The sequence below is a fragment of the Mandrillus leucophaeus genome, unplaced genomic scaffold (genome assembly GCF_000951045.1).
Source record: "Mandrillus leucophaeus isolate KB7577 unplaced genomic scaffold, Mleu.le_1.0 Scaffold1116, whole genome shotgun sequence".
Taxonomy (NCBI): Eukaryota; Metazoa; Chordata; class Mammalia; order Primates; family Cercopithecidae; genus Mandrillus; species Mandrillus leucophaeus.
The window spans coordinates 282540-295958 of NW_012099388.1; the positions used below are offsets into that span (position 1 = coordinate 282540).

General features: G+C 35.9%; 1 protein-coding gene across 1 annotated transcript in view; it reads right to left on the reverse strand.

Moving 5' to 3' along the window:
• The window catches only part of LOC105549480 (protein FAM154B-like), a 25987-nt gene that overhangs the window by 6647 nt on the left and 5921 nt on the right, over window positions 1-13419 (reverse strand). The window contains 1 exon segment of the mRNA XM_011994050.1: window positions 7497-7699. Coding sequence (XP_011849440.1) covers window positions 7497-7699 — 203 coding nt within the window.

Sequence of the window (13419 nt, forward strand, 5' to 3'; positions counted from 1 at the left end):
AATTCTTGAAGCACTGTTTGCTCCACTATTTTTGTAGTAAATAATGTCTTCCCCTGAGGATATCTCATTTTGGTGTCTAGTATGGCAATTTCATTTTTCATGCTATTGCTTTTTAAATTCTCAATTATAAAGTTTCTTTTTATATAGTCAATTTTATTTTTAAATAAACACTGTATATATTTAAAATGTACTTGGTCTTTAACATGTATACACACACAGTAAAATGATTACTAAAGTGAGAAACATATTCATCTCCTCACAGTAACCTGTGTGTGTGCATGTGTGTGCATCTGTGCATGTGTGTGTGTGGGTGGTGTGAGCACCTAAAATCTATTCTCAGGAAATTTCCAGTATACAGTACAGTATTATTAATTATAGTCATGATGCTGTACATTAGATCTCTAGATTTACTCATCCTATACAACTTCAACTTTATACCTCTTGCCCAATATATCCCCATTTCCCCCACTTCCCTGCCTCTGGTAACCATCATTCTATCTTCTGCTTCTATGTATTCAACTCTTTTAGATTTATACATTATTATGCATATTATTACATAATATATAATAGATGTGTACTATATATATGTTCATACAAATATTTACACATCACATTTATTCATTCATTGATTGATGCACATTTAGGTTGTTTCTTATCTAGATTATTGTGAATAATGCTGCAGTAAATAAAAGTGAAGATATTTCTTCAAGATACTGATTTCATTTCCTTTGGGTATACACCAGAGAAGTTGCTGGATCACATAAAAACTCCATGTTTAATTTTTTGAGAAAACTTCATATTGTTTTTCATATAGCTATACCAATTTACATTCAAACCAATAGAATACAAGGATTGCTTTTTCTGCACATCCTCACCAACACTTGCTATCTTTTGTCTTCTCTATAACAGACATCCTAACAGGTGTGAGATGATATCTCATTGCGGTTTTGATTTGCATTTATCTAGTGATTGGTTGAGTATCTTTTCATATATCTATTGGCCATTTGTATGTCTTCTTTGGAAAAATGTTTATTCAGGTACTTTGGTCAATTTTTAATCCCCCCCTTTTTGTTTTTGCTATTGTCTACGTTCCTTATTTTTTAAAATATTAACCCCTTACGTGATACATGGTTTGCTTATATTTTCTGCCAATTCATATGTTCCAATTTTTTTTTGTTGATTGTTTCCTTGCTGTACAGACACTTTTTAGTTTGGATGAACTCATTTGTCTATTTTTACTTTTGTTACCTGTGTTTTGGGAGTCATATCCAAAAAAAAACCACTGGCAAGGTCAAAGTCAAGGTCATTTCCCATGATTTCTTCTAGGAATTTTATGGTTTCAGGTCTTATGTTTAAGACTTCAATTCACTTTGAATTGATTTTTGTTTATGGAATAAGGCTCCAATTTCATTCCTTCACATGTGGATACTCAGTTTTCCCCATACCATTTATTTCATTTATTTGAATTTCAGATTCAGGGATTATATGTGAAGGTATATCACTTGGGTATATTACGTGATGCTGAGGTTTAGGTTTCTAATGATTCCATCATCCGATTAGTGAACACAGTACCCAACAGGTAGTTGTTCAACTTTTGCATGCCCCCTCACTCTCTCCTTTTGGAATTTCCAGTGTTTATTGTTTCCATCTTTGTGTCCATGTATACCTAATGTTTAGCTCCCACTTATAAGTGTGAACATTCAGTATTTGGTTTTCTGTTTCTGTGTTAAATTGCTTAGAATAATGACCTCCAGTTGTATCCTTGTTCTTGAAATAACATGGTTTTATTTACTGTGGCTGCACAGTATTCCATTGTGTATATACACTGCATTTTCTTTATATGATTCACCATTGATGGGCACCTATGTTGATTCCATGTCTTTGCTATTGTGAAAAGTGCTATAATGAACATACAAGTGCAGACAGAATGACTTATTTTTCGTTGGTTACACACTCAGTAATGAGATTGCTTGATTGAATGGTAATTCTACTTTTAGTTCTTTGAGTAATCTCCAAACTGCTTTCCAAAAGGGCTGGACTAATTTGTATTCCCACCAACAGTATATAAGTGTTCCGTTTTCTTTGGACCCTCACCAGCATCATTTTTTTTTTTTTTTTTTAACTTTTTAAATAATTGCCATTCTGACTGGTATGAGATGGTATCTCATTGTGGTTTTCATCTACATCTCTCTGATGATAAGTGATGTTGAAAATATTTTCATGTGTTTGTTGGTTACTTGTATGTTTTCTTTCAAGAACTGTCTTCTCATGTCCTTTGCCCATCTTTTAATGTTATCTTTTCTTGATTTATTTAACTTAGTTATAGATTCTGGATATTAGTCCTTTGTTGGATGCACAGTTTGTGAATATTTTCTATTATGTAACTTGTTTGTAACTTTGTTGATAGTTTTTCTTCCTGTGCAGAAACTCTCTAATTTAAGACCCATGTGTCAATTTTTATTGCATTTGCTTTTGAGTACTTAAAATATAAATTCTTTGCCTAAGGCAATGTCTAGAAGAGTATTTCCTAGGTTTTCTTTTAGGATTTTTATAGTTTGGGGTCTTACATTTAAGCCTTTACTCCATCTTGAGTTAATTTTGGTATACAGTGAGAGGTAGGAGTCCAGTTTCATCCTTCTGCATATGGTTAGCCAGTTTTTCCAGCATCATTTATGGAATAGGGAGTCCTTTCCCCATTGTTTATTTTTGCCAATTTTGTTGACGATCAGGTGGTTGTAGGTGTCTGGCTTAATTTCAGGAGTCTCCATTCTGTTCCATTGGGCTATGTGTCTATTTTTGTACCAGTACCACGCTGTTTTGGTTAGTGTAGCTTTATAGTACAGTTTGAATTTGGGAGATGTAATGCCTCTGGCTTTATTCTTTTTGTTTAGGATTGCCTTGGCTACTCAGGCTCTTTTTGGGTTCCATACAAATTTTAGAATAGTTTTTCTCTAATTCTGCAAAAAAAAAAAAAAAAAAAAAGAAATTATATTGGTAATTTGTAGATTGTTTTGTGTAATACGACATTTTAAAGATATTGAATCTTCCTATCCATGATCATAGAATGCTTTTCCATTTGTATAGTTTATGATTTCCTTCTTCTTACAGAGATCATTCACCTCCTTTGTTAGATGTATGCCCAGGTACTTTGAGTGTGTGTGGCTATTGTAAATGGGATTATGTTCTTGATTTGATTCCCAGCTTGAAGATTACTGGTGTATAGAAATGCTACTGATTTTTGTGCATTGATTTTTTTATCCTGAGACTTTGCTGAATTCATTTATTAGGTATAAGAGTCTTTTGGTAGAAATTTTAGGGTTTCCCAGGTATAAATTACATTGTCAGTGAAGAGACATAATTTCCAACACTAGTATTTCCAACACTATGTTAAATATGAGTGATAATAGTGGACATCCTTGTCTTGTTCCAGTTCTCGAAGGGAATGCTTCCAGTTTTTTGTCCATTCAGTATGATGTTGGCTGTGGGTCTGTCATAGATGGCTCTTATTATTTTGAGGTATGTTCCTTTAATGCCTAGTTTTTTTTGAGAGTTTTTATCATGAAAGGATGTTGGATTTTATCAAATGCTTTTTCTGCATCTACTGAGATGATCATATGATTTTTGTTTTTAATTCTGTTTATGTGGTGAATCACATTTATTGATTTGCAATGTGGGACAATCCTTGCATCCCAGGAATAAAACCCACTTGACTGTGGTGAATTAACTTTTTGATGTGCTGCTGGATTTGGTGTGCTAGTATTTTCTGAGGATTTTTGCATCTGTGTTCAGGTACAATGGTCTGTAGTTTTCTTTTTTGTGTTTCTGTCAAATATTGGTATCAGGATCATACTAGCTTCATAGAGTGAGCCAGGAAGTAGTCCCTCATCCTCAATTTTTTGGAGTACTTTCAGTAGGGTTGGTACCAGCTGTTCTTTCTACGTCTGGTAGAATTCAGCTGTGAACCCATTTGGTCCAGGGTTTTTCTTTTTTTTTTTTTTTTTTTTTTTTTTTTTTTTTTTTTTGGGTTTTTTTTTTTTTTTTTTTTTTTTTTTTTTTTTTTTACTGATTCAATTTCCTTACTCATTATTGATCTGTTCAGGATTTGTTTCTTCCTGGTTCAATCTTGGGAATTTGTGTTTCCAGGAATTTATCCATTTTCTCTAGACTTTCTAATTTGTGTACACAGAGATGTTCATAATACTCTCTGAGCATCTTTTGTATTTCTGTGGGATCAATTGTGATGTCACTTTTTAATTTTTGATTGTGCTTATTTGGATGTCGTTTTTGGTAATCTAGCTAGTGGTTTATCCATCTTGTTTATCTTTTTAAAAATGAACTTTTTGCTTCACTGATCCTTTGAATGGTTTTGGGGGTCTCCATTTCATTCAGTTCTGCTCTGATTGTAATTATTTCTTCTGTTAGCTTTGGGTTTGGTTTGTTATTATGCCGCTAGTACTTTTAGTTGCAAGGTTAGGTTGTTAATTTAAGCTATTTCTATGTTTTTGATATAGGCATTTAGCACTATAAACTTTCCTTTTAACCCTGCTTTTGCCACATTCCAGAAGTTTTGGTATGTTGTGACTCTATTTTCATTTATTTCAAATACTTTTCTTTTTTTTTTTTTTGAGACAGAGTAATGCACTGTTGCCCAGGCTGGAGTGCAGTGGTGCGTTCTTGGTGCACTGCAATTCCACCTCCCAGGTTCAAGAGATTCTCCTGCCTCAGACTCCTGAGTAGCTGGGATTACAGTCACCTACCATTACGCCCAGCTAATTTTTTGTATTTTTAGTAGAGATGGGGTTTCACCATGTTGGCCAGGCTGGTCTCGAACTGCTGACTCTGTGATTCACCCACCTTGGCCTCCCAAAGGAGGACAGTAAGAGTATCTTCCCACTATGACTTCTCTTCAGCTGCATAATTGTTCTTAAATAGGTTATCTACAAAACCTGCAGTACAATCATACAGAGTATGGAAGTAGAACCTTGACTCTTAGTGTTTTTGTTGTCTCATGCCTGAAAACCTGAAATACAAAACATCACCTTTGCTGACTAAGAAAGTTCAGTAGTGAGAATGCCAGAGGAACTCAAAATTCGTTATCCTTGAACTATAACCATAGAAGTGGAAGTATCGGAATCTACAGGAAACTCAGGTCATGGAAAGCTAGTAGTGTTGGTATAAGTGTGTGCGTGTGTTGTGTGTACATGTTCCCAGCATCAGGGGACAACAGTATTACTGGTATATTTCTTATGGATCTTGTAGAAAAAAAGAAAATCTTAACATGATTGTATAAGAGACCAAATATTGTGGCTCATGTCTGTAATCCCAGCACTTTGCGGGGCTGAGGCAGGCGAATCGCAAGGTGAGGAGTTCAAGACCAGCATGACCAACATGGTGAAACTCTGTCTCTACTAAAAATATAAAAATTAGCTGGGCATGGTGGCTCGTGCCTGTAATCCTAGCTACTCAGGAAGCTGAGGCAGGAGAATTGCTTGAACCCGGGAGGCAGACGTTGCAGTGAGTCGAGATCGTGCTACTACACTCTAGCCTGGGTGACAGAGCAAGATTCCATCTCAAAAAACAAACAAATGAAAAAAGACCAAATTCATCTTCATCAATTATTCTTTATGTCAAATTTTACACAGTACATTTTCTCCTGTGCATATCAATCTATATCAGCAATTGCTCTATGATACATTTAATTATACTTCTTCAGCATTCACATAGTCTTCACAATTTGTTCTTTGTGTAGTATGTTATGTGCTCAAAGATTTAAAAAACAGAAAAAACATTTTCTTGACCTCCCTAATGGGTAGGCTTATAGATGAAAGTATACTGATATCCTGCACTTTAGTTACTTGTTGAACAGGTAGGCATGAAATTTAAAGAAAAAGTATGCATTTAACTATTACCTAAATCAAGTATGAATCATTACTTTGATTATTGATGGTACCACTCTTACAAAAGTGTTTTATATTAGGACATATCCATTCAGCTATTTTACATAACCAATGGAAATAATGTAATCCTATATATGTAATTACATTATTAATAAAAATATATAAAAATAATACCTACTATCATAAATCAAAATCAAAATAAGCCTAAAATAGCCTATTTTTAGGCCAGGTGCAGTGGTCACACCTGTAATCCCAGCACTTTGGGAGGCTGAGGTGGGTGGATCACTTGAAGTCAGGAGTTCCAGACCAGCCTGGCCAACATGGTGAAACCCTATCTCTACTAAAAGTACAAAAATTAGCCAGGTGTGGTGGCAGATGCCTGTAATCCCAGCTACTCAGGAGGCTGAGGCAGGAGAATTGCTTGAACCCAGGAGAAAGAGGTTGCAGTAAGCCAAGACTGCACCACTGTACTCCAGCCTGGGAAACAGAGTAAGCCTCCATTTTGAAAAAAAAAAAAAAAAAAAAAAAAAAGCCTTTTTTAAAAAAAAAAAAACCCCACCCCCCAAAAATACTGGAGTATTTTAAAATAAGGTTTTTGGACCAGGCCCAGTGGGAGGTCGAGGTGGGTGGATCACTTGAGGTCAGGAGTTCGTGACTAGCCTGGCCAACATGGTGAAACACCATCTCTACTAAAAATAGAAAAAATTAGCTGGGTGTGGTGGTGTGCACCTGTAATCCCAGCTACTTGGGAGGCTAAGGTGGGATAATTGCTTTAACCCAGGAGGTGGAGGTTGCAGGGGGCCAAGATCGTGCCATTGCATGCTAGCCTGGGCGACAGAACAAGACTCTGTCTCAAGAAAACCCAAAAACCACCACAACAAAAAAACAGGTTTCTGGAAAGAAAAACATACATGGCTCAACTCATACTCCTCTAAGTCAGTTGCCTGCAAAGGGAAAGTATTCTCACTCTTCCACCATGCCAGAATTCTTAGAGGAGCAGGACCCCATTTGGCACTGTCTATCATGGGGTAGATAAGCCTATCTAATTCTGAGGCTCAATATCAGGAATCACCTGCTTACAGATGAAAGCTTCATTCTCTATTTTGTCCTTTATCAGTGTAAAAGTAACATTGTGCTTCTCCATCTGGTAACTCTTTTGCTTTATAGGTTGGTTCAGGACTTGAATGGAGAAAAGCATTGCTATTTATTTGACCTCAAAGATCCCAATACTCTCGGAAGCATTTCAACTTTTTCTAGGATGGGAAGAAAAGAACAATGCCAACTAAAGGTGACATGAAGTGACAAATGTGACATAATGCTTGTTTAATGGCATCCTTTGTTTTTCATGTTTTGAGACAGCGAAAACTAATAAAGTAGATGACTTTGGATGGGAATGTGGGTCTTTTACCTCTCAATCAGACAAATGGTCTATTTTCTTTTGTTAGTATACAATACTATTTTGCCAAAGAGAGAAATGTTCTTCCCTGAGCCATGGAGGCTAAGTTTGGCAGCACACCAAAGTTATAATTTGATATTAGATGTTAAAGCTGGAAGTGAATTTTAGTTTTTGGCTCCTTCATTTATGAAATGGCAAGTTACCTTTATAAGTCGGGACAGTGTCCAACTTTCCTTTTTTAACTTGTTGTCTCTCCAAAGGCCGGACTATTGCCACAGGCTGCACTTTGTACGAATTAAAATCCTGTTTGTAGGTAATACCAAGATCAATCTTCCCTTGTTTTGGTTTATATTCTTCTGGCACATGGCGAGGCTGTTTAAATATTTCATAAGGATGATAATCCAACCTGAAATATATACATTTGAAACATAGCCTCGCAAGTTCTTTTATTTCTAATTATTTCAATGAAGTATGGAAAATGTCAAGGCTTTTTTTTTTTACTTGGAAAGTCTGAGAAGATATTAAAATGGTAATAGTTGATAAACTACTTGAAAGAAGTAAATGAATTTTCATAAGGTCCTATCCAGAGACTAAGTATCTTGAGAAAAGTAAATATATCAAAAATTCTAGTTTTGAAAACATCATTACAATAGATCTCAGTTAATTGGATCTTCAGTAAACACTATCCTCAAGTAATTGATTTTTTTTCTAACCTGGAAGGAAATTTCAGGTAAAATTTACTAAACCTGAAAAGTTTAAAAAATATATTCCCCGAGTCCACTTTGTCAAAGTCCTCATTCATCCTACTTAAAGTCTCCAGCAAACTATTTTGGCATACTTTCTTCTTTTTGAATTCATGCTGTTTTCTCGTTTATTGTTAAATGATTAGTAACTCTGGTCTTTAGACATAAATCACATTCAGATTATAGATGTGAATGTTCCTCATCTTTGGATCTCCCAGAATTCCTTGTCATGGATGGATGCCAGCTGGTAATGCAGCCAACCTGGGCACTATATAACATTATGTGACAGAGGTAGTACTGCAGACACTGAGGTAAAAACTGAGGAATGGAGGAGAATACAAACTTAAACTGATCAGACCGCCTACGTCCAAATCCTGGCTCTGTCATTTACTAGCTGCAGGACCTTGGATAACTTCATTAACCTGTTTATGCCCCAGTTTCTTTATATATAATATGGGACAATAATATCTTCTATCTCACAGAGTTGTTTTTAAGGATACACACACACACTTTTAAGACTGCTTGGTACATAGTAAGATCAATATGGCAGCCACTACTGTTACTACCCCAAGACTTCATGGATTGCTTTTTTCTTCTGGACTCTATTGGCACATCACTCATTTTGTGATTAAACTATCTTGTATTAACCAATATTTGTTGCATATGTCTGTAAGTTCTCCAAAGAACCCAAACCCCTCACTGAATTCTTCTATTTACAACATAACTTCTTAGACTAATTAACTGTTTTCTCACCCACTCCAATCCATTTCAATCTGGTTTCCAGGACTGCCACTTCCCTAATACAGCTCTAAGGTTCACTATGTCTTCCATGTGATTAAATTCATCGAACATTTTTAATCCTCATCTTACTTGACCTCTCTAGCAGTAATTGACATTATTGTCCACACTGTCTGTTTCTAGGAAACTTGCTCTTCCTGACTTCCTGATTATTTCTTGCCAGTCTCCTATGCAACTTCATCTACCTTTACTCAGTCATTAAATACATGTTAGCATTCCTCAAGACTTAGACCTACCTACACATACTTCTTTTCATCCACTGTTCACTCCTGAGGATAACTCTTCTACTCCCACAGCTTCGATTACTACCTAGATTGAAAAAACTCTCAAATTTACATCTCAGCTTAGACCTCTTCTCTGAGCTCCATACCAGCATCTATGATGGTCTCTTGGATATTTAGTGGCAACTCAAAACTTAATATGTCCCAAATCAACTCGTTATTTCCCCTTAATAAATGTGGTCCTTTTTGCTTGTTCTCTATTTAAGTGAATGCTATCACCATCGCTTCAGATGCACAGTCAGAAATCTAGGACTCACCCTTCATACGTCAATTCTCTCCCCTATCTAGTCTGTCATCAACTACCGTCAATTTTGCCTCATAAATCTCCCTCAAATCTAACCACTTTTCTCCACATCTGCCACTACCATAATATGCAAAGTTTTTGCAACAGCTCATTTGAATCACTTTAATAACTTTCAAAACTCATTTACCCACATCCACTCTAGTTCTCCCTCCAATCTTTTCTCCACATGGAACCTGAGTAATTCTTTCCCATGTAAATCTGATCAGGTCATTCTTGCCCTTATCTCCCTAGCCTCTTCCTTAACTTCCTTCCTCCCCAACTTCACCCTCTACCAAAAAAACAAAGCAGAAAAACCTTCATGGCTTCTTATTACTGTAAAGACATAGATGACACTGAACATGGCTTAAAGGCTCTGCCTGGCCTCCTTCACTAGCCTCAGCTCTCACCATGCTTCCTCTTGCTTTCTCTGCTCCAGCTGGCCCTCTTTGATACTTTTCTCCTTTCCCTGCTCCTTCCTGCTACATGCTACTCTCTCTCTCTCTGCTTGGAATGCATTTCCTTCCGCCTCTTAATCCAGCTAATTTAACATCCTTCAGGTTTTGACTTATTTTTCTTATTTCCCTGATAAAGTCAAACTCTTGTTCTGGATGTCAAGGTACCTGTGCCTATCCTTCATAGATCTTATCACTGTTGCAATTTTAGACTTATTTTGAGTAATGTTTTTGATTGCCATCTCTAATAGGTTGCAACATCTGTCAGCACAGAGATCATGACTGCTTTTGGTCACCACTATATCCCAGGTGTCTAGTATAGTGCTTGATGCTTAATAATCTTTTATTTAATGAATGAATAGTAGTAGGAATCACATACCTCTGCCTCCCAAGACATGTCAGTTGTTCTTTGCTCTTCCCAAATACTAACTAGAGGGGAATAGGCTAAAATGCAGTCAGGAAGTGAGAGAATCAGGAAGGCAAAAGCAAAGCAAAAGCTTAGAACTCTCAGTTTCTCTGGTTAGACTAGTTAAGTGTTAGAAAGTATACCTCCAAACCCAAAGCTGCTTTCTATGTAGTAGTAGAGGGTGAATGCAGTCTTATTCATCTGATATATCCTGAAACATCTGATGTGTCTAGAATCCTACTCCTTCAGGGCAGGCTTCCTGCCAACTCTGGCAGTCATTTAAGTGAGCTACAACAGGACTGCTATAAGGGATCCAAAATCTTGTACAAGTTCAGACACCTCTTTACACAGTCAGTTCCTGTACTATACAAAGGTACAGAATGCTTCTTTGTTTGTACAGATAAATCCACTTTCTACTGCATAGTCACCACAGTCAACATGAGGGAGTCAAGCAAGAGTTTCAAGCTCCTAGATTATGACTCTTAGAAATACTGCAAGTTTCCCAGTGAAAATATAAAGAAAAGATCCAATGTCATACTAAGTGAAGAGATGACAATTTAAGAAATGAATATTTTAGTTTTATTGGTATATTTGGACCTTTCGGACATTTCTTGCTTTTTTTTTTTTTTTCTCCAATTATTAAGGCTTATTTGAGTAAGTCAACTGGGGAAATTCAGAATTAAAAAGCAATTGCCTTTTAAAAGAAAGATATGGCAGGTTAAATTTTCTCAATTTCTACATTTAGAACTGGTTAAAAGCAAAATCTTTGTTCAATAAACACAAATATTGTAAAATTTATTTCAAATCTCTAATATGAACCATTAAGGCATTAAGAAAGAAATATTAATAAAGTGAAGAAAAAAGAACAACCATTCCCATTTAATCAGTCTCAACCAGTTACTGAATTTCCTCATCTCACTTATTATAATCCATAATTATCTTAGTTATTTATCTGATATTTTCATATTTGGACTTTCCCACAACACGATAAACAACAGTAAAGCAAAGATTGTCTCTGTTTTATGTTCCATGTCATCCTCAGTGAGCAGTCCAGTTCCTGACCTACTGCATTGAATCAGTGGCAACAGAGTCACTAGCAATGCTGGTTAAAAATGCAGTTTCCTGAGACCCACTCTATTATCTACTGGCTCTTTTAGATGGAGACCTGGAATCTGCGATTGTAACACTTCTAGATGGCACTACTGCATACCAAAATCTGAGGACTTAAGTAAAATCTTCCATCTGTGGAAGAGCCATACACCTACACAAGTAACTAGAGTCACCAAAGTATTATTACTACAAGGAATGCCTGAAATGTTAAAAATAGAAATATTAGACTAAAAGTTTGAAAGTTTAAACTGTAATAATAAAAATAAATAAATAATAAAAAAAGAAAGTTTGTATCTTTGCTATATAAGAATGAGCTGCATCTGAAATGAAAATGGCTAACACCAAAATCTAAAGCTGTTACAGAGCATTTTTAAAACTCTAAATTATAGAAATATGATGTACAAGTCACTAGGAAGCAGGAACTTCAACTTGTGAACGGAAGATAAATCTTGGGGCCCCAAAATCACTAAGCTAAGGGGAAAAGTGAAGCTGGGGACTGCTTAGGGCAAACCTGTCTCCCATTCTCTTCAAATCCCTCTGCTCACTGAGATAAATGCATATCTGACTGCTTCCTTTGGAGAAGCTCATCAGAAACTCAAAAGAATGCAACCATTTATTTCTTATCTACCTATGACCTGCAAGCTCACTCCCAGCTTCGAGTTGTCCTGCCTTTCCGGAACGAACCAATAATTCATCTTACATATATGTTGATTGATGTGTGTCTCCCTAAAACGTATAAAACCAAACTGTGCTCTGACCACCTTGGGCACCTATTATTGGGACCTCCTGAGGCTGTGTCACCAGCACGCACCCTCAACCTTGGCAAAATGAACTTTCTAAATTAACTGAGACCTATCTCAGATATTTGGGGTTCATAAACTTATTGACATTTTTATACTTAACACCAAGATTGTACCTTGAATATAGTATATACATTAACAGTTTAAATAAAATAATGAGTAAATATGTAATCCACCTAACTGACAAAAATACAGACAGATCAAAAAAGGTCAGTCCAAATGAAAAGTATAGGCTTAAGAAGATTTGTGTTCATCACTCACTGAACAAATATTGGGTACCTACTATGTGCTAGTAGGCATTGTTACCAGTTTTCTAAAAATAGAATGCTGAGATAACAAAAGACTTAGCTCCTGCTTTCATGAAACACTGAAACCAATCTAATGATAAATAATAGGAAGGTGCTTTGGGAGCTTACATAGAAGAATTTTACCTAATCTGAAAACTGGAGGAAGTATCAGAGAAGGCTTATTCAAGTGATAATGTAGTTGAGATCTACAGATTGAATGAGCATTAGCTAAGAGAGGGAAGGAAAATTGCAGGTAGGGAAAATAGTATCTTGGAAGACTCTGATATAAGGGAAACCTGGCACTTTCAAGGAAATGAAAAATGGCCCATGGGATGGAGCATAAAAGTGAAAAGGGCACTACAGTGAAAATGAATTAGAGAATTAAGTAGTGAGCAAACCATGCCTCTACATGGTTTTGATAAGGATTCTAGTTTGTGTTAAACACAATGGGAAAGTTTAAGAGTATTTTAAGCAAAAAAGTGATAGGATTTGGTTTGCATTTTAAAATCATTTGGGCAGGCTGACGTATTGAAAACAGATCAAACTGCAAAAACTAGAGTAAATTCAGATATTATTATAAAGTGACTGCATTCTTCTAGGTCAAGCTTGTCCAACCTGCAGCCTATGGGCTGCATGCGGCCCAGGATGGCTTTGAATGAGGTCCAACACAAATTCAAAAACTTTGTTAAAACATTATGAGATTTTCTTGAGATTTTTTTTTTTTTTTTTAGTTCATCAGCTATGGTTGGTGTTATTGTATTTTACGTGCGGCCCAAGACAATTCTGCCAATGTGGCCCAGTGAAGCCAAAAGATAAGACACCCTGGTCTAGGTGGTGGTAACAGTGGAAAGTAGATAAATACGAGATATTTTAGGAAGTTAAAAAAAAAATAGAACTTTTTATATCCCTTTTTTCTTCTCACACTTTGTGAGAGAAACTAACTTAATTCGTATTTTTTTTTTTTTT